The 22,725-nt window shown below is 44.9% G+C and overlaps 1 protein-coding gene across 1 annotated transcript in view; it reads right to left on the reverse strand.

Annotated features, from left to right (window-relative positions):
• Ca5b (carbonic anhydrase 5B) overlaps positions 1-18,031 on the reverse strand; it is a 56,983-nt gene extending 38,952 nt beyond the window's left edge. Inside the window, exons 1-2 of the mRNA XM_075956586.1 lie at positions 17,869-18,031; positions 2,248-2,442 (exon numbers count right to left, since the gene is read on the reverse strand). Coding sequence (XP_075812701.1) covers positions 2,248-2,389 — 142 coding nt within the window. The 5' untranslated portion in view covers positions 2,390-2,442; positions 17,869-18,031. The remainder of the gene's footprint in view (positions 1-2,247; positions 2,443-17,868) is intronic.
• Positions 18,032-22,725: the final 4,694 nt, after the last annotated feature.

Below are 22,725 nucleotides of genomic sequence, written 5' to 3' on the forward strand. Positions count from 1 at the left end.
GCACAATGCTTCTGAATTTGCCACAATCTCCCACTTCCCTTTTATTCCGTGTTCTGCTTTACATTACCTTAAAATGGCCAGATTTGAAAGCTGGGTGTAGCGGTGCTTGACTGAATATTGGCACTCCCGGTGACTAAGACAGGAAGAAGATCAAGATTTCAAGGCCATCCTGGGCTACTTAGTGAGCTGAAAGTCAGCCTGTGTTACACTAGACCAGACAAACAACACATAAAATGGTCATATTTGAAGATTTGAGATAGCACCGAACCTATGACGATGACAAAGACGATGAAGATAAGAATGGTCACTATGGGGTCTAGAGAAGTGGCTCCGGGGATCAAACAGCATACGTTGCTCTTGCACAGGAACTGGGTTTGCTTCCCAGAACCCACATGGTGCTTCACGACCATCTGTAACTCTGGTTCCTTTTTCTGACCTCCAAAGACATTCCCCTACATGCATGCACTGCGCAGACACACATGTGGGCAAGACACACCCAAATAAAATGAACAAATCTTTTAAAAAGGAACGCGCATGATCCCAAAAGGAGCTGCCAGAACTGAATGGCTAGGCATTGCCAACCTCTTGTGTCGGGGCTCCGAGCTGTCAGAAACAATGAGTGTGGTCTTTACAATTCACAGCTAAGCAGGGGAAGGACAGCAGGCAGAGGAGGAAATTTGCTCACTGGGGCAACAAAGGCCATAACATTCCCCTGCCTGAAAACAGTCTGGGGCAGTGTTACATGCCAAGAGCCAAAGAAACGGAAAATGTGCCCCATTCCCCCCCCACACACACACCAACTTAGAAAGAAGAACATTAACTTCTCATTTATTAAGATACGTGAGAGATTATTCAAGGTAAATAGACCTTCTCTGCCACTTCTGCCTGCCAAACACTGGCCTAATAACACGCAGACAGGATAGTAGATGGTTAACTTTCAACCTTCGGCTACAACAAAAAAGAGGAAAACTTTAGTAGCCGGATCAATATGACTAATTGTTTCCATCTTAGGCCTTCGACCACAAAGTACCAGAATTCATAGTAAGCCAGTCTGGATAGGATGTGGGCATGCTTGTAGGAAGCCACACCCAGCAACCAGAAATTTCTTATGACTCAAGCCAATTTCTTTTATTAAGAAGACACCCAGTGCTGAAGGCAAGTAAGGGAATTTACAGTTAAAATAGATTTGTGGAACAGTTTCAGAATCCTGGGCTTAAGCTAGATTAACACCATTTTGGCAAGCATTATCTTCTTTGCCCATCTTTTAATTATATATATGAGTTCAGAGAGAAACCTAGATCTCAGTGCAGGCCAACATTCAAAAAGTCTGTGAAAAGCTTTTTTTTTTTTTTTGATAGTGGAAATTTTCTCTTTAGTGCTATACTTAGCTACTTCATCTGCCCATAAACACAAATGCACACACCATCTTTCCTCATTATCTCAGTAGTTCTTATCCAGGGGGCAGTTTTGTTCCCTAGAACTCACTGGGAAATGTCTACAGACAATTTTGGTTCTTCTAACTGGGGTGGGGGTAGGTTGCGACCAGGATCAAGGGAGTAAACACACTCCCCCACAGCCCTGCACCCACACCAGGGGGGAAGAAGCCCTGCAACACCATAGCACGGGCAATAGCTTGTGCCTCCAAGGGAGCCACAGGGCATTGAAAGACCATCTGCTACCTCATTTGAGCTCACGTGTTTACAGCAGAGCGCACGCTGGCAAGCTGGTCCGCTAGAATTAACTCTGGGATTTCTAACTCCAGACAGAATATTTCGTTCAGAGCACGAAAACAATGACCCACTTGCAAAACTTAATATGCAAATTCTATAAATGTAAGACCCATTGCAACAGTTTGCAGTCTGTGTGTCAACCTTAGTTGTTTTTTTTAAAAAAAAATAGTAAGAGATCAGCCTTCAAGACATCTCAAATTTTCATAGCCCTGTCTACTTTCAGCGTGACATCATTTAGCATAAAGATCTAAAAGAACTTTCCATGTCTGCTGTCATTACAGTCATGTTCACAGGTTTGGTTTGGTTTTTTGAGACAGGGTTTCTTTGTGTAGCCTTGGCTATCCTGGAACTCACTTTGTAGACCAGGCTGGCCTCGAACTCACAGAGATCTGCCTACCGAGTGTTGGGATTAAAGGTGTGCGCCAACATCGCCGGACATGTTCATAGTTCTTAAAGTGTGTAAATTTCGGGTTTTTTTATGCCGACCTTTTTACTCTTAAAAGACTGGAGTACTCACAGGCTCGGTTCCCGGTTCTGTAAGTGCAGGTATAGAGACTGCAGGACCTCCGTGGCGTAGACCTCGGAACCTGGAACCTTCTCCACAGCAATGTACACGGAGATGCGTGCAGAATCACTCTCAGGTGATTCATCAGCGGCATCGTCAGCTTGGAATCTCCAGCAGTGGCTACACGCCTCGAGAGAGTCCAGAAACCTGCAGGAAGGAGGAACGAAAGCTATACACCACAGGGAGTGGAAAGCCCGAGGACAGCTCCCAGAGGACCGCTGGAAAGCTCGTTCCCACCCCGATGTGGGGGTGGGGCGAATGGGAGGCGAGAGTTGATTCACTCCTGTTTTTCAAACTGAGTGCCTTGGTGGTATGCAGGGTTCAGAGGACTGACTCAGAGTTTGGCCATTCCCTCCGAGTTGGCAGACATTAGAGGCCCAGAGGAAAGATTCTCCTTCACACACATAAATAAAGACTGTGGTACCTACCGTTTCTCAAAATTAAAAGGAAGTTTATTCCCTCAAATCCTAATTACTTACCCAGTATGGTATTTATATGCAGGAAGAAGTCAACGATTAGTACTCCTTTCAGGCAGTCTGAATTTTTTTTTTTAAATTGTTTCTGGCTTGGTTAAAAAAAAAAAAACAAATAACAAAATAACAGCACATACATCCTGCCAAAACAGCTCTGGCTAGTTATGAAATCTAAGTTTAAGTATATCTGTGGCTCTTGCCAGTTTTTAGTGTAACACTGGCTCGGGAACACAGACAAAACGAACAACGGTAAGTCTTCAACCTGTCTCTACCACACACAGTCACAGTGACAGGCTCCGAAGCAAAGCTTTCCGAGGTATTCACCAGAGTCCTCAGTTTATGGCACCTGAACTCTGAACATTTCCCTTCCAGTGGTCCCTCACCCCTGCTCCTCTATTGCTTCACCAACTTCTCCTGAAGACCCCTTCTTATCCCTGTAGCAGACAAGTTCTGAAAATAAAACAAACAAGTTGCTTAAAGCCCAAACATATTCCTAAAACTCTTCTCCTGCCTTCTGCACCTGCTTAATCGCTGCTTATCACTTACGTGACTGACCACAGAGCCACTTCCTTAAAGGCTCCCTGGTGAACACTCACCGGGTTAGCCGAAACCCCTCTTGGTGCTTATCACAGTTGAAGTGAGCAGTTGATCAGAGATGCAGTTGCAGATCCATTCTCCCCGGAACCTAAGCTCCCTAGGGGGAGCATCTGTGTCTGTCTCAGTCATAGCTGCATTTCTTAGGGGCAAGGCCTTAAGAAAACATGGGTTTGGGGACAGGAGAGATGGTTCAGCAGTTAACAGCACCGGTTGCTCTCCTGGAGGACCAGAGTTTGATTCTCAGAACCCATATGGTGGCTCACAACCATCTGTAACTCCAGTTCCGGGGAATCCAAAGCCCTCTTGCTGGACTCCATAGACACTACATACACATAATGTACAGACATACGCGCAGACAAAATACCTGCACACACAGTTTAACAAAAATAAAGCATGGGACTGAGGGCCTGAGCAGGTTTCTTTGTGGTGGCGAATTGTAGATCCTATTTTTTGTTTGTTTGTTTGTTTGTTTGTTTTTCGAGACAGGGTTTCTCTGTATGGCTTTGGAGCCTGTCCTGGAACTTGTTCTGTAGACCAGGCTGGTTTTAAACTCACAGAGATCCGCCTGCCTCTGCCTCCCAAGTGCTGGGATTAAAGGCGTGCGCCACCACCACTACCTGGCTTTAGGTTTTAATTTTAAGAGCAGAGAATTGTAGCATGGCAGCCCGCATGTATTGGAACAGTAGTAAGGGTCTTTCCTAGTGTTACTTTATTTTATTTATTGCAGCATTACATATCCCAAGGTCTCAGGTATGCCAGGCAAGTGTTTTGGCACAGAGTTATACCCTCAGACCACGTGGCTTGTCTATATTTTTTATATACCTTTTCCCAGAAGCATCTCTTGTCTCTTCTGCTAGAACCTAAAAGATCCCGATGGAAATTAGAAGCTACCAGAGTATCATTTCAGTCTAGACACTCAAGGGTGGGAAGTCTCTCAACATTTTGTCGCTGTTTCAACGTTTATTATAATTTCCTTTGTTCCAGATACTATTGTTGGCTACTGTGATTCAAAGGAGGGACAGAAGTCACTAAAACAATCTTGATTCACGCTATATGCTATGATGCTAGAGGGAAAGAAACCTGTTTCATCCCTGTTGCTGTCTATTTCAGCTTACACTGCCAGAGTCTAGTCCATCATTGAGGGGAATCGGGGCAGGAAGTCAAGCACGAGCTGGAAGCAGACCACACGGAAGAATGCCGCCTGACGGCTTGCTCTGGCTCAAGCTCGGCTAGCTTCCTTAGATAGCCCGGGACTACCTGCGCAGGGAATGGTTCTGCCCACGGTCGGCTGGATCCTCTGGAATCAATTAATAGCCAAGACACAGGGACAGACAAAACTTGATAAGGATACGTGAGACTCACTTCTCAGGTGACCCTAGTCTGTGTCACATTGACAGGAAATGCTAAGTAGAGCAAACTTACATATAAAGTTCCATATTATTTAATCATTCAATCACCACTGCTGATTAAACAAAAAAAATATGTCATTAGGACATGTTTGTGTCAAATAAGGAAATTGGGGTGAACAAATACATTTTTTTAAGGAAACAGCCATTCAGTTCTCCTTCAAATGCATTCCGTGCCAGATTTGAGAATGGTATGACTTGCTAAACATCTGTTGGACCCTGAGTATTTTGAAGATTGAAAAATATTGATCAAAGCCAGGGTAGTGTTTCGTGCCTATGAGTCCCAACACTTTGGAAACAAAGACAGGAGGATCAGAAATTCAAAACCTGGACTACAAGAGACCCTATCTCAAAAAGGGGTGTGGGGAGCTCTAGATAGCCCAGGGGATGAAGGTGCTTGTCATACAAGCCTGGGGACCTGAGTTAGGATCCCAGGAACCCACGGTGGAAAGACCAAACTGCATTCCAGAAAGTTGGACAACTTGTCCCCTCACCCTGACACATGTGCACACGCACACCCAGGCATCACAGTAATAATAAATACGGATGTAAAATAATCTTGCTCAGAATGACTACCAAAACCCAACCTAACATCATATGCATGTCACAGCTGAAACAGAGTGTGTGTGTGTGTGTGGGGGGGGTTCTCAGCTACTGTAAAGTAAAATGCGCTGTCTGATATAAAGACACGAAAGCACATGCAGTACTGCCATTAGGAAACCAGAGAAACAGAAGGCAGACTGCTGGTTGCTAGGGTGTAAGTGAAAGGGACAACAGCAACTGGTCACTTACTAGGAAGAAGGGTTTTTTTTTTTTTTGAGGTGATGGAAGATTTTGGAACTAATTAACTAAATAGAGGGGGCAGTTATACAAAACTGTGAACATTCTAAATGCTACTGCGATTTTCACTTCAAGAAGTTAGCTTTATTTCGTGTGACTTTTTACCTTAACAATTGCATCTTATAAAGCACAGAAACAGGGAAAGATGCAGCAAACCCTACAGTTTCTGTCTCGGATGGAAGAAACAGCTCCCGACAGTTTGGTCTTGACTAGGGAGCAGAGGTGCAAAATAATAAGAAAAGCTGGGAGATTTTCCAGATGTATTTCACTATAGACTGGAACGCTTCTTCCCAAGAGAGTGTTAGATGGAAAAAGAAGTAAAAATACACACACAGAAAACTGGTATCAGGACCCACCCACTCAGTACCAAAGCAAGGAGGCCAAGAATGTGACCTCGGCCTTTTCTCCCTCTTCAAGCATATCCCTGCCATCCAGAGACTAGGAGCTGACTCTTTCTTCTGTACCGCTGTCCTTGATCTTGCGTCTTTTGAACTAGAGGGAAGAAGGAAGACTACACGCAAGTAAAAGGAGAGAGGCATCACACCAGCAGTGACAGAGTGCCCAGTGAGAACAGGAGAGAAGAGTCACACCAGCAGTGACAGCATGCCCAGTAAGAACAGGAGAGAGGTGTCACACAGAAGTAACTATGTGCCCAGTGAGAACAGGAGAGAGGAGTCACACCAGCAGTGACAGCATGCCCAGTAAGAACAGGAGAGAGGTGTCACACAGAAGTAACTATGTGCCCAGTGAGAACAGGAGAGAGGCATCACACCAGCAGTGACAGAGTGCCCAGTGAGAACAGGAGAGAAGAGTCACACCAGCAGTGACAGCATGCCCAGTAAGAACAGGAGAGAGGTGTCACACAGAAGTAACTATGTGCCCAGTGAGAACAGGAGAGAGGCAGCACACCAGCAGTGACAGAGTGCCCAGTGAGAACAGGAGAGAAGAGTCACACCAGCAATGACAGCATGCCCAGTAAGAACAGGAGAGAAGAGTCACACCAGCAGTGACAGCATGCCCAGTAAGAACAGGAGAGAAGAGTCACACCAGCAGTGACAGAGTGCCCAGTGAGAACAGGAGAGAAGAGTCACACCAGCAGTGACAGCATGCCCAGTAAGAACAGGAGAGAGGTGTCACACAGAAGTAACTATGTGCCCAGTAAGAACAGGAGAGAGGCATCACACCAGCAGTGACAGAGTGCCCAGTGAGAACAGGAGAGAAGAGTCACACCAGCAGTGACAGCATGCCCAGTAAGAACAGGAGAGAGGTGTCACACAGAAGTAACTATGTGCCCAGTGAGAATAGGAGAGAGGCATCACACCAGCAGTGACAGAGTGCCCAGTGAGAACAGGAGAGAAGAGTCACACCAGCAGTGACAGCATGCCCAGTAAGAACAGGAGAGAGGTGTCACACAGAAGTAACTATGTGCCCAGTGAGAACAGGAGAGAGGCATCACACCAGCAGTGACAGAGTGCCCAGTGAGAACAGGAGAGAAGAGTCACACCAGCAGTGACAGCATGCCCAGTAAGAACAGGAGAGAGGTGTCACACAGAAGTAACTATGTGCCCAGTGAGAACAGGAGAGAGGCATCACACCAGCAGTGACAGAGTGCCCAGTGAGAACAGGAGAGAAGAGTCACACCAGCAGTGACAGCATGCCCAGTAAGAACAGGAGAGAGGTGTCACACAGAAGTAACTATGTGCCCAGTGAGAACAGGAGAGAGGAGTCACACCAGCAGTGACAGCATGCCCAGTAAGAACAGGAGAGAGGTGTCACACAGAAGTAACTATGTGCCCAGTAAGAACAGGAGAGAGGCATCACACCAGCAGTGACAGAGTGCCCAGTGAGAACAGGAGAGAAGAGTCACACCAGCAGTGACAGCATGCCCAGTAAGAACAGGAGAGAGGTGTCACACAGAAGTAACTATGTGCCCAGTGAGAACAGGAGAGAGGCATCACACCAGCAGTGACAGAGTGCCCAGTGAGAACAGGAGAGAAGAGTCACACCAGCAGTGACAGCATGCCCAGTAAGAACAGGAGAGAGGTGTCACACAGAAGTAACTATGTGCCCAGTGAGAACAGGAGAGAGGCATCACACCAGCAGTGACAGAGTGCCCAGTGAGAACAGGAGAGAAGAGTCACACCAGCAGTGACAGCATGCCCAGTAAGAACAGGAGAGAGGTGTCACACAGAAGTAACTATGTGCCCAGTGAGAACAGGAGAGAGGCAGCACACCAGCAGTGACAGAGTGCCCAGTGAGAACAGGAGAGAAGAGTCACACCAGCAGTGACAGCATGCCCAGTAAGAACAGGAGAGAGGTGTCACACAGAAGTAACTATGTGCCCAGTGAGAACAGGAGAGAGGAGTCACACCAGCAGTGACAGCATGCCCAGTAAGAACAAGAGAGAAGAGTCACACCAGCAGTGACAGAGTGCCCAGTGAGAACAGGAGAGAGGAGTCACACCAGCAGTGACAGAGTGCCCAGTAAGAACAGGAGAGAAGAGTCACACCAGCAGTGACAGCATGCCCAGTAAGAACAGGAGAGAAGAGTCACACCAGCAGTGACAGAGTGCCCAGTGAGAACAGGAGAGAAGAGTCACACCAGCAGTGACAGCATGCCCAGTAAGAACAGGAGAGAGGTGTCAACAGAAGTAACTATGTGCCCAGTGAGAACAGGAGAGAGGCATCACACCAGCAGTGACAGAGTGCCCAGTGAGAACAGGAGAGAAGAGTCACACCAGCAGTGACAGCATGCCCAGTAAGAACAGGAGAGAGGTGTCACACAGAAGTAACTATGTGCCCAGTGAGAACAGGAGAGAGGCATCACACCAGCAGTGACAGAGTGCCCAGTGAGAACAGGAGAGAAGAGTCACACCAGCAGTGACAGCATGCCCAGTAAGAACAGGAGAGAGGTGTCACACAGAAGTAACTATGTGCCCAGTGAGAACAGGAGAGAGGCATCACACCAGCAGTGACAGAGTGCCCAGTGAGAACAGGAGAGAAGAGTCACACCAGCAGTGACAGCATGCCCAGTAAGAACAGGAGAGAGGTGTCACACAGAAGTAACTATGTGCCCAGTGAGAACAGGAGAGAGGAGTCACACCAGCAGTGACAGCATGCCCAGTAAGAACAGGAAAGATGAGTCACACCAGCAGTGACAGAGTGCCCAGTGAGAACAGGAGAGAAGAGTCACACCAGCAGTGACAGTGTGTCCAGTGAGAACAGGAGCAGTTACTTTCTATAGTTACTCTCCAAGGGATAACCAAGGGTTCCAGGCAGAACAGTAACTGTCATCAAGCCATCTCCCCAGGTGGTTAACTGATCTCTCACCCAATCCCCAGCATGCAGCGTGCATTACTTTGTCAAATGCACACCCTGGAACAACAAAGTGCATCCATCACACAAGAGGAGAGAATGAGAAGCTGTTTCTAAAGGCCAATGAGAGTCCTCACTTCTAAGCCTGACTCTACCTAGGCCATTTAGGCAAGTGATTTCTAAACTGTGTGCAAATTTGTTCAAAAGGTATTTGAAATTCTCAAACCAAAGTTAAAATCAATTTTTTAAAATAATTTTATATGTTTTTGAGTGCAAAGCCCTACTCAATATTTAAACACAATCTTGTAAGAAATGTGTAAGATGATTATTTTGCTAGGGGGTGAGGCAATAGCTCAACCAGTAAAGTGTTTGGTATGCAAGCACGAGGATCTGAGTTCAAATCTCCAGTACCCATGTAAAAAGCCAGGTGTCACAGAACATGCCTGCAGTCTCAGCACCGGGGAAATAGAAACAGGAGGATCCCTACAGCTTGCTGGACAGTCTAGCCAATTTTTGAGTTCCAGATTCAATGAGTGACCCTATATTTTAAAAAATGCAGTACCTGAGGAATATACACACACATTATCTCGATAGTGTCTTCAAACAAATAATATCTTGTTTTCAAATATCTTCTTTAACTGAATTAACAGAACAGCCTTACAGAATAAGAGCTCACTGACCACCTCAATTCATTGTTTGATTCTGCTTTCTTTTCTTAATTTTTTATTATGGAAAACTTCAAATTTATCTTGTGGGCCCACTGTACAAGTACATGCATAGATTCAGTCAAACATGAATCAAAAGTGTATGTAAAAAATTGTACCTCTTTTCGACATATACCTCTTACTTTCAGTCTGCATTGTCTTTTTGTAATTTAGAATTTTTTTCACTGGGTGTAGTGGTACAAACATATAATGCCAGCACTTGAGAGGCTGTGGTAAGAAAATTTCTAATTTGAGGCTAGCCTTGGCTACCTAGTGAGACTCTTTCCAATAAAGGGCCATCAAAATAAATAAATGAAAATATTTAACATACATAAAGACACAAAACTGTGCCCATCAAAATCCCAGCAAAATTCTTCAAAGACCTCGAAAGAACGGTACTCAACTTCATTTGGAAAAGCAAAAAACCCAGGATAGCCAAAACAATTCTGGGCAATAAAAGAACTTCTGGAGGCATCACAGTCCCTGACTTCAAACTCTACTACAGAGCTACAGTACTGAAAACAGCCTGGTATTGGCATAAAAAACAGACAGGAGGACCAATGGAACTGAATAGAAGACCCGGATATCAATCCACACATCTTCAAAAACCTGATATTTGATAAAGAAGCAAAAAATATCAAATGGAAAAAAGAAAGCATATTTAACAAGTAGTGCTGGCATATCTGGATATCAACATGTAGAAGAATGAAAATAAACCCATATCTATCACCTACAAAACTCAAGTACAAATGGATCAAAGACCTTAACATAAAGCCAGTCACACTGAACCTTATAGAAGAGAAAGTGGGAAGTATACTTGAACACATTGGCACAGGAGACCACTTCCTAAATACAACCCTAGCAGCACAGACACTGAGAAAAACAATTAATAAATGGGACCTCCTGAAATTGAAAAGCTTCTGTAAAGCAAAGGACACAGTAAACAAGACAAAATGACAGCCTACAGAATGGGAAAAAATCTTCACTAACCCCACATCAGACAGAAGTCTGACCTCCAAAATATACAAGAACTCAAGAAATTGGACACCAAAAGATCACATAATCCAATAAAAAATGAAGTACAGACTTAAACAGAGAACTCTCAACAGAAGAATCTAAAATGGCTGAAAGACACTTAAGGAAATGTTCAACATCCTTAGTCATCAGAGAAATGCAAATCAAAACAACTCTGAGATTCCATCTTACACCTGTAAGAATGGTCAAGATCAAAAACACTGATGACAACTTATGCTGGAGAGGTTGTGGGGAAAAGGGAACACTTCTGCATTGCTGGTGGGAATGCAAGCTGGTACAGCCCCTTTGGATGTCAGTGTGGCGATTTCTCAGAAAATTAGGAAACAGCCTTCCTCAAGACCCAGTAATACCATTTTGGGGTATATATCCAAAGGATGCTCAATCGTGTCATAAGGGCATGTGCTCAACTGTGTTCATAGCAGCTTTGTTTGTCGTAGCCAGAACCTGGAAACAACCTAAATGCCCCTCGATCAAAGAATGGATAAGAAAAATGTGGTACATTTACACAATGGAGTACTACACAGCAGAAAAAAATAAGGACGGCTTGAATTTTGCAGGAAAATGGATGGAGCTAGAAAACATTATTTTGAGTGAGGTAACCCAGACATAGAAAGACAATTATCACATGTACTCACTCATAGGTGGTTTTCAAACACAAAGCAAAGAAAGCCAGCCTACAAACCACAATCCCAGAGAATTTAGACAACAATGAGGACACTAAGAGAGACTTATATAGATCTAATCTACACAGGAAGTAGAAAAAGACAAGATCTCCTGGTAAATTGGGAGGATGGGGATCTTGGGGGAGGATTGAACGGGGGAGGGAAGAGGCAGGGAGGGGAGCAGAGAAAAATGTAGAGCTCAATAAATATCAATAAAAAATAAAATAAAAAAGACGCAAAACTGTATATTTACAGAGTACTTTATGTTATTTCAGTACATGTGCACCTTATGTCACTGTATGAAAGACAAGCATCTTAAGATTTGGTTTCTGAGGAGATCATGGACTCATTCTCCACGGATATTGAGGGATGACTGTATAGTGAAAAATACTGTCTGAATACCAGCTATGTGCTGTACAGTTGTAGAACACACCTTTAATCCCAGCACTTGGGAGACAGATGCGATGCAAGTGGATCTCTGTGAGTTTGAGGCTAGCCTGGCTTACAAAGCAAGTTCTAGGACAGCCAAGGCTACACAGAGAAATCCCAGTCTTGGAAAAACCAAAATAAACAAACAAACAAACAAACGAAAAGCCGGGCAGTGGTGGCACACACCTTTAATCCCAGCACTTGGGAGAGGGAAGGTGGATCTCTGTGAGTTTGAGACCAGCTTGGTCTACAGAAAGATTCCAAGGACAGGCTCCAAAGCTACAGAGAAACCCTGTCTCAAACCCCCTTCCCAAAAAGAGAAAAACAAACAAGCAAACAAACAAAAAACGCAACCCAACAGCAACAGAAAAAAGCTATGTATTCAGCATTTCAACAATTATCTATCCATTAATAATCATGTTTTCATCAATACCCCTGCTTCCTCTCCTTGAGTAATTTTGAAGATTTGTTTGCTTGTTTATTTTGTGTGTGTGTGTGTATGTGTGTGTGTGTGTGTGTGCGCACGCACATGCGCACGGCTTTTTTGCTCTTGTTTTTTGCTTGGTTTTTTTTTTGTTTACTTGTTTACTTGAGACAGGGTCTCACTTTGTAGCTCTGGCTAATCTGGAACTGGCTATATACACCAGAATGATCTCGAACTCACAGAGATCTACCTGCCTCTGCCTCCAGAGTGCTGGGATTAAAGTCGCGTGCAGGCTTGCCTGGCTTCCCTTCCCTTTGACTTTTTTTTTTTTTGACTAAACCTCATTATGTAGCCCAGTCCAACCTGGAACTCACTATGTAGCCCAGGCAAGCCTTGAACCTGCAGGGAAGGCCTCTTCTGCCTCTATGTCCATAGTGTTAGGATTCTAGGCATGCGACACTACACCCACAGTTTGGGATTTTAAATGTCGTTTTTAAAAGCCAAGTACATCAAACTACCACAACTACTCTGGATTTTCTCTATAAAACTGAGTTGATACTGAAATGGGATTTAAAAACTACCTGGGGATGTAAGGAGAGTGTGCTTAGCTCTGTGCTTTCTCTCTGCTGAGCTGCATTCGCACACGGAGGCAATTGTCAACAGTTAGCTGATGGACAGAGTGTACTGGGTATGGAGGAGAGAATATGCCCTCTCCTCCCCCTGCAAAGCTTGCAATCTCTAAGGAAAAACCATCCCTTTAGGTTTTGCCTATCTTTAAAAATTTGTGATAAAACATGCATAATTGACATTTTAGCCAATTTTCATTTTTTGGGTTTTTTGTTTGTTTGTTTGTTTTTGTTTTTGTTTTTTGAGACAGGATTTCTCTGTAGCTTTGGAACCTGTCCTGGAACTCGCTCTTGTAAACCAGGTTGGCCTTGAATTCACAGTGATCTGCCTGCCTCTGCCCCCCAAGTGCTGGGATTAAAGGTGTGCGCCACCACCACCTGGCTAGCCAATTTTAATTCTACAAATTCAATACATTAATAAAGTTCTGTCGCCATCACCTTTACCTGTGCTCAAACCTTTCTCGCCATCCATTCTCAGTGTAAACTCTGTACTTAAAACCTCCTCCCCAACCCTTGCTAGCCTCCGGTCTACCGTAAATCCCCGTGTATCTGCCCATTCCAGATACCCCATAGAAATGGAATTACAGTATTTCTTCTGTTGTGGCTGCCTTACTTCATTTAGCGTAATAGAATGAGAATCTCTTAATTAAAGCTGGCTGCAAGGCTAGCGACAGGGCAGTGCAATGAGAACACAAGAGGCAGGGGCTCTAAGCTTTCGGGTAGAGGCATCAGGATGATTCAAAAGGTAAAGATGCAGAGAAGGAAAGGGAAACTGGGTCCAGTGATGACATGAGGAGAGTGGGCAGGTACCTAAACTAGAGCAGCCAACTGAGGTTGAAGTGGGCAGGCTTAGTTTTATCCCGTGAACAATGCCAGTGTCAGGGGGGACATGGGCAAAAGTTCCACAGACAAAGGACTCCTTTCTTGCTTACAGGGTGAGTGGTATGAGAGACTTACTAACTTTCAGGAAGATAATGCCAGGATCAGTGTGTACTCAACAGAAGGAGAAAGCCAGCTCGGCCTTCAAATGGACAGTTGTGATAAGACAGGGCCAAGGGTATGCCTGCTGGGCACAAGCTGTACCAGCAGGTGGATGGCCACACACATGGCCTGTGTGCACACGCACTCTCCGGGGGTCTTAAACGTGTTAGCATGGTTCCCAGAGAAGTCTGGCCTATGGCTTCGCTCCCCACAGTCTTTGGGAATCCCTGAGGGGAGGCTGCGCTGTTTGGCAAGCTGACACAGGTGAATGGCGCCCGCTCCACAATCACCCTGTCATATAGAACAATGTCTGGGCTAATGACACCTCGCCCAGAAGACACACTTCTTATGCATCTCAAGACTAGCTTCTTAGGGTTAGGGGTCAGGAAGGCTCTAGAGGACCTGATGTCGTCCTTCCTCAGTCACGTTCCAGAAGGGTCTGTGGTGCTCTGGAAATCTGACCCCTGTGGCTTATCTCACTGTAGGGGACCCTGACTCTTCAGACTTTCTTTTATGTTACATGAAGGAAACAAAAGAATAGCGGGGAGTAAGAATGTGGCTCAGTTGGTACTGTGCTTGCCTAAAATCCGTGAAGCTCTCTGACCTCCAGCACCCCATAAACCAGGCTTGGTGGCCCAGGTCTGTAGTCCTCAGAACTCACAAGATAGAGGTAGGAGGATTGATCAGAACTTTAAAGTTAGCCACACAGGAAGTTCAAGTCAAGCTTGACTTTCAAAAGACCATATTTTAAAACAAAAATCTAAAAACTTGTTTTCAAACCAGGAGAGAAGATCTCTGAACCTCCTTCCCGCCATCCCAAGCCTTCTATAAATACCTGTAATCGCACTGGCCTAGCAGACACCCAGGCATGCAGTGGAAGGCAGGGCTGGATGAGGTTCTGGGATTCATGGGGGAGAAAACAAGTTTTCAAGAGCCAAGGGGCATTTTGAATGTCATTCCACGGAATGGAAGTTTCCCGATAGCTCTAGCGGAAGAGCACAGGAGGGGAAGCAGCCGAGTAGAGCCAAACAAGTCAGGGAGGTGATTATGTCAATCACGCTTCATTCATTTTTAGTTTCTTCAAGACAGCAATTGAACACCTATTAGAGGCCAGGCACTCTAGGCGCGGGAAGAAAGGAAAGTTTCTACCCTTGTGAAACTTAGGTTTTACTAGGGAAAAATAGACAGTAAACAAGTATTATGATAGGTTAACTGTAAAGGTGATTAAAGTATGCTCAGTGAAATACAGATCAGGGTATAGTGAATCTGGAGTGCCACTGGGGTGGGGGGTGTATATTTGGCCTCATTAACAAGGTGATAGTTGAGCTAAGGCCCGAAAGGGGATGAGGATTTGTTAAATAGCATCTAAAGAGAGGGCATTCTAGGGAAAGCAAAATGTTTGTGCACAGATCCAGAAGTAGAATATAACTGGCATATTAAAGGGATAGAGAGGAGGCTAACGGGGCCAAAGCAAAGTGAGTAGGATCAAAACAAGGAACAGATGAGCTCCGGGGGCAATGGATGTTGTAGACTTCCAGACCATAATAATGATTCTTTCTCTAAGTCAAGGCTTCTCAGCCTTGGCATTGTGAACTAGAAGAGTCTTGGTTTTGAGGGGCTGTCTTGTGCATTGTGGGGGTATTTACAGCATCCCTACTATTTAGGCTCCAGTAGAAGCTAATGGCACCTACAGCAGAGCTAGAAAAACTAAAGGTTTCCATACAGTGCCAGATGTTGCCTGGTAGAAAAGGCTGTCCCAGGGTGAGAACAGTGTTCTCAGTGAAAGGAAGGCAAAAATAGGGAGTTTTGACTAAAGGAGTAGCAATCTGATTTACATTTTATAAGATCGCTCAGTGTTATTTATTAACAATTCCCTTGGAGCTGGATGTGGTGGTATACATCTATAATTCCAACATGTGGAAAGCTGAAGCAGGAGGATCACGGTGAGTTTGTGATCAGCCTGGGCTACATAGCAAATGCCAAACCAGTCAGAGCTAAAATCAACCAAAAAAAGAAAATCAACAACAGCAACGAAATGGCCCTGAGAGGGCTGAGAAGGCAGCTCGGTGGTAGAAGGCCATTTTGTTATTAAAAGAAAGGAGGCAGTGTTTCCACCGAATGAACCAACAGAAGAAGCCATCGTGACTGCATGGCAGGTAGAATAAGAATGAATCCCTCAACAGAGAAACAGACCCTGGCAGGATAAACAAGGAAACATGGTGGTCTCGCCATTTACTGTACTCAACCGGAGACACCAATGGGAGAGCCAAGAGGAAAGGAACAATGAGTCCAGAAAGAAACCGAACATGGAGGGTCAGAGGTGAAGAGAGTTCCAAGAAAATCTAAATAATTAGAACCCCACTCTAACTAAAGCTAGGCTACAGTATCTATAACAATACTTGAGCTTTTTACTGTTCAGTAGTCTAGGGTCAATCTTTAAACTGGAATAATTTTTTGAGAGTTGGTTATTTATAACGCATTTACTGAACTCCTATTGTCCAATTTTGTTAAACAGTAAATGGCGTTTAACTGTCAAACACTCCACGTCTCAATGACCCACCACTACATATTACTGCATTTCATGAACAATCTACCTGTATTTCCATTCGCTCATTGAGATGCATCAATGTGCCAGGGAAGCTAAATGTGTGTGAGAAGGAGAAAATGTGAAAGACTGTTAAAGAATCATTCATCAATTGTGTAGTTGCTGTGATAAGCAGTTTGAACTCTGCCTGATTAAACTTTCTCTGTGCAAAACAGACAGCAGAAAGAAAATGTACTCTGAATAAAGGTTATGATCACACTGAAAGAAATTGTTTGTTTCTCATCAGATTGACTCTTGATTTCAAAAGGAAGGAGGCCTTTTGCAACTCCTCAAATCTGAATTAGAGATTATCTTGCCAAATCTCGATGGAGAAAGCTTAGCTTCCTCCTCTCACCCACTTCTTCCCCCGAGAGCATGACTCCCAGCTGAGAATGGTACCCTTGCTGTTTTGGGCCTTCAAGGAATTCCAGCCTGATTTGAAAGGTTGTGAATGAAGGAGGAAACTCCTAAGAAGTGGAAAGGTTTCCCACTTCCAACATACCTGTGAACATCGCCTACTCGGAGCAACGTGCAGGGACCGCTAAAGGATCCAGGGCCGTTTCACTCACAAGAAAAATGGTGTTACTTCTATTCATAATCCAACCCAGCTTTTAAACAGCAGCACGTAAAAGAAGACGCCAGAGTATCAACAAAGGGAGATCAGGAAGCAGAAAGCAAAGCGGTTTTCCATGGCCAAGAAGGCACAAGTGTTCTCCGAACTAAGGTGTGCCCGTTAGCTCTTAATGTTTCTCAAACCTTCCCTGGGAACGTACACGAAAAGGGAGGGCACTGATATTAATATTAACAAGCTGTCACAAGTTTTCTCGGGAGTAAAATATTTAACAAGGAATGCTACAAAGAATGGCAGCCATCAACCATTCTGGATTTTGGAGGTACCTCTCCTCTAGGTCTTGGGCAGAGCACAAAAGTTAAGGCCAGAAGGAGTAATTTCAGAGTAAAAAAGTTTTTGATTTCTGTAAGCACAGCTGTGACAGTACTCCACAGCCTAGGGATGGCTGTGAGCCTGTCCCCAGCTCCTGGCATAGTGGGGGTGGGGATGAAGAAGAAACACCACGCCAGAGTTTTGACTTAGTGCACCTCAGTTTCTGAAGGAAGTCTCAAAATTTGTTAGCCTTTACCCTCGTCTCCAGCTGTTTCCTAGCAGGCTGGCCTTTCTTATTTAGATTCAACCAACTCTGACTGACTTGCCCTCCCCCACAAGGGACCTGCTCCTCCTGTGCCCCCACAAATTCTCTCAAGTGCAAAAGAACTGTGAAGGGGTCTAGTGACTCCCAATAGTGGAGAAAGGGGGGCTGAAGCAGAGAAGACGACGCCCGGAGAGGCCCGCAGGAACTTAGGCAAGACTCGCAAAACCAACAGCTGTCGCTACTCGGAGCCCGGGATCGGTGGGGTGGAGGGTCGTGGGAAGGGTCGCGGCCCTCTCTAGGTCTGTCCACCCTCCCTGAGGCTCCCACTCCATTCGGCTGCCCATCCTTACCTGGACGATTCTCAGACAGCACTTAGCAAGTGCCACTAGCAAGTTAGCTTCCCAGGACCTGCGACTGGGGAGTGTCCATCAAAGCCTCGCCCGCTGGTGCCTGCGCCACGCCCCCTAGAGGCTACACCCCAGCCCTTCGAGCACCGTTGAAGCCACAGGGACCGCCCTAATCACGCCCCGTTAGATCTGGCGTGCCTCTGCTCTCTGCCCGGACACACCCCTCCTGCGTAAGCCACGCCCCTAAGCCCGAGCCACGCCTCTGAGTTCCTCACCCCTTCACATCCCTTCTCCCTCTCTCTTTGCCCGCGGCAGGCAACGTTTCTGGGATAAAAGCAACATTTCTTAGATAAAATCAGACTGCTGGCCTAAAAGCCTCTAAGTCTAAAAAGTGGCTTTCCTCAAGTTTCGTCCATCTCTGAGCAGCATGATTTTGACATGCTAAGGTCGAAACGTTGGATGTGTTCCTTCCTTTCAGCTCAATTTACCCAAGTTTCGAAACATCCCCTGAACTTGAACTGTCAGTTCATGTTCATGTTCCTTTCAACCAGTTTTCATACCTTTAAACCGGGACTGTGAAATGGTGCTTCTAGCCCTCTGACCTTATCTGATTTTAAATGCAAGGCAGAGGTACCAAATAAGCGCTCTCTATTTCCTGGAGTCTCTTAAAGATAATTTTTCTTAGGCAACCAATGCCCTCTTGCTATGTAGGGACTGAGCGTCTTGACGTTAACCTCACTAAATCGGTTGTGAGAGCACACACACAGTTATCTTTCCTCCTTCCGGTCCAAGAAAAATGTGGCCAAGTTACCACCAGCTTGCTGCACTTGTTCTTACATCCCTGACTCAGTCATTCAAATCACATTTCTGGTGTAGATGGTCCTTGGGAAAGTAAGACCAACCTCAAGGTTCGTATGGCTTAATGTTGCCTCAGCTCTGGTTGAGATGTGCTCCCCCCCCCCAAAAAAAAATAAAATTCAAAAGGGAAGATATAGTAAGGAGTTAATCGGTGAAGAGGTCTTAATAGTCACAGGTCCTCCTCCTCCTCTTCACCATGAATATGCATTTCTTTCCTTGAAATATTTTCTTAAGAATAAGAACTTCTTTTTCATGTGTGGGTGTTTTGCCTGAATGTATATAGGACCACTACATGCATACCTAGCTCCCATGAAGGTCAGAAGAAAGCCCTGGATTCTCTGAAGCTGGAATTATGGATGGTTGCGAGCTACCATGTGTGTTCTGGGAGCCAAACCTTGGTCTTCTGCAAAACCACACAGTAATCTTAACCTCTGAACCATCTATTAAGACCATGAAAACACATTTCTTTAAAAAAAAAAAAAAACCTTTCAGGTATATCACACAAGAAGCAAACAGGTTTATCTTTTAAAAAACGCCAAGTACAAGAGGCTTGACTCTAGAGGGGTTCCCAGGTGTCCACGGGGATGACCCCAGCTAGGACCCTGGGCAGTGGAGGAAAGGGTGTCTGAACTGGCCTTGTCCCATAGTCAGACTGATGACTATCTTGAATATCACCATAGAACCTTCATCCGGTGACAGAGACAGAGACCCACATGGAGCACTGGACTGAATTACCAAGGTCCAGATGAAGAGCAGAAGGAGGGAGAATATAAGCAAGGAAGTCAGGACCACAGGGGGTTGGTCCCCCCACTGAGACAGTGTGCCTGAGCTAATGGTTGCTCACCAAATCCAGCTGAACTGGAACTGAACAAGCATGGGATCAAACTGGACCCTCTGAATGTAGCTGACAATTGGGGCAGACTGAGAAGCCAATGATAATGGCACTGGGATTTGTCTCTACTGCATGTACTGGCTTTTTGGGATCCTAGTCTATTTGGATGCATACCTTCCTAAGCCTGGATGGAGGGGGGAGGGCCTTGGACTTCCCACAGGGCAGGGTAGCCTGCCCTCTCTTAGGACTGGAGGGGGAGTGGGGGAGCTGAAGGGAAGTGGGAGGAGGGGAGGAAGAGAAAATTTTGAATGGCATTATTTATAAAGTAATAAAAAATTATTAGAAAAAATAAATATACACAGTAAAAACATCTCAAGTATCATATCTATAGCCCACTCCTAACTATAGCACTTTTTCTTTTGGTTCTTCATGACAGGGCTTCTTTGTGTAGCCCTGGCTGTCCTGGAACTAGTTCTGTAGAAGCAGGCTGGCCTTGAACTCACAGAGATCTGCCTGCCTCTACCTCCCAAGTGCTAAAATCAAAGGCCTGTGCCACCACCACCTGGCATATAATTACTTCTTAAAACAACCGTCTTTGCTTACAAATAGAGCAGTGGGTGATAAAACCTAAGATCTCCTATTGCTTACGGTTCATAGTACAAGTAGTAGAAAGGGGCTTAGAAAGATTCCCAGGCCCTCCTGGATGGAAGAAGGAGAGAGAGGGGGGTCACTGTTCACTTTCCCGCTGCTTCTCTGATCAGTTGGTTTTAACCCCAAGTTTTATTTAATAAAAGAACAATGCCAGTAATTGTTTCAAATATATATGTGAGGAATTGTCTTGATTGTTAGTGGATATAGACTCAAGCTTACTATGGACTTCACCATTCGCTATGCAGAAAGCCAGCTAAGCAATTGAGCCAGCAAGCAATGCTCCTTCATGGTGTCCTCTGTACTCTCTTGGCTGTGAATTCATTTCTTGGTTGAAGGTAATGCTGTGTGGAATAGCGAGTAGGCCTGGCTTCAGGTTCCTGCTTGAATTCCTTCAGTGATGGACTGCAACCTGCAAATAGAAACCAGAGAGATCCTTTCCTCTTCTAACCGGCTTTTGGTCAGTGTGTTTTTCCACAGCAGCAGAGAGGAAATTGGGACAAGGGCAACTCCTCATCTGTCTGTTTCCTGACTCCCATGTCATGAAGTGCTTTGCTCTGCCACACCCTTCCTACCACAATGGATTAAACCCTCTGAATTTGGGGGTGAAAATAACTCTTTCCTCTCTTCAGCCATTTCTGTCAGATACTGTGGTAACAGACAGTAAAACTACCCAGTGCTGTTGGTTTCGTTGATTTTGGGAAGTACATGCTTCTTAATCTTAAGATTATTTATGTTGTCTTCATGTCCATCTGCATAGTGGATTCCATTATCAATGACTGTGTATATAGATGCCATGGAGATGATGGGAATTGAACTCAGGACCTCTGGAATTGCAGCCAGCACTCTTAACCGCTAAGCCATCTCTTCAGACTCTTCTTAAGCTTTAGTTCAGAGAAAAATCTCAAACTCTAATGAGGATGATATTGTGAGCTAAGCAGAAAATATGTATCTTAAAGAGTCTCAAGGGCTGGAGAGATGGCTCAGAGGTTAAGAGCATTGCCTGCTCTTCCAAAGGTCCTGAGTTCAATTCCTGACAACCACATGGTGGCTCACAACCATCTGTAATGGGGTCTGGTGCCCTCTTCTGGCCTGCAGACATACAGACAGACAGAATATTGTATACATAATAAATAAATATTTTTTTAAAAAAAAGAGTCTCAAGCCTGGCATGGTAGCCCAGTGAGGAAAGGGGCTTGCTGTGCAAACCCGAAGACGCAGGGTTGATCTCTGGAACTCAGAGCAGAAGGCCAGAGCTGACTCTCCAAAATCTGCACACGGGTTCCTTCCAAGTATACCATTGTTACACTCACATAGCACACTACATGAAGTCAACTCTATGGACTTACTGTCCGAATGTTCCTGCCCATTTAAGTAGAGTACACAGTTCATGGTAGCATATAGATTACTGTCCCCTAGCATGGCAAGTAGGTTTCAGTTCACGTTTCAACTTTGATCTGCTTGCAGTAGCTGCCTATGTAAATCGTGCTGTGAAACTTGGTGAGTCTCGTCTCCGAAGGAAAAAGTTCTGTGACTGGTTAACAATGCCTACTGGGGACTGGATGGGTGAGTAGTTGCATGGAACAACCTATCTAGCATCTCTGACTTGTAGCCGCAGAAATTTGGTATGACATCTTTTACAGTCCTCACAAACACTTCTCATCGTTAGGCTATCGACAGCTGCGCCACGGCACAGAGCTCAAAATCAACACCACTGGCCAACATGTAAGGATAGAAATGGTGAGCTACTAAATAATTTACGTCCTTTATGTGTCCAGAGGGAGTAATTTAAGGTTCTGTTCTGAAAATGACGGGATCTAACCAAAAAAATATTTGGCCTGTCCTAATTACTTTTCTATAGCTGTGGAGAGACACCACAACCAAGGCAGCTCAAAGAAGAGCTTAATTGGAGGTTTGCTTACAGTTTCAGAGGTTTGGTCCATGGCCATCATGTTGGGGAGCGTGGCAGCAGGCAGGAAGGCATGGCACTGGAGCAGTAGCTGAGAACCTACATCTTGAGATGCAAGCAGAGACAGAGTGAATGGGCTAACTGGGCGTCTGAAACCTCAAAGCCCCACTCCCCCGTGGCATGCCTCCTTCAACAAGGACACACATTCTCCAACAAGGCCACACCACCTAACCTTTTTTCAGACAAGTTTTGCAAACTGGGGACCAAGCATCCAAACATATAAGCTTACAGGGGCCATTCTCATGCTAACCACCACATGGCCTAATCCATCCAATACTTCTTTATAAACACAGACAAAGGAAGTTGGAATGGGCATGGCTAAACGCTTCGGAGTCATATCCAACAATATGCCAAATTAGTTCTTGTAGACAAAAATGCCCGCCCATATATGTATAAATATTTTAATCAGAGGTAGAAATATATAATGCAATATGATAAATATATCCTAAAATTGTATCAATGTACAAAATGTCTTAAACAGAGGTAGAAACATGCATGCATACAATATGACAAAATAACTTTGCATAGGTATACAAATATTGTAAACAGAAAT

Source organism: Microtus pennsylvanicus, chromosome X (assembly GCF_037038515.1).
Source record: "Microtus pennsylvanicus isolate mMicPen1 chromosome X, mMicPen1.hap1, whole genome shotgun sequence".
NCBI classification, from domain to species: domain Eukaryota; kingdom Metazoa; phylum Chordata; class Mammalia; order Rodentia; family Cricetidae; genus Microtus; species Microtus pennsylvanicus.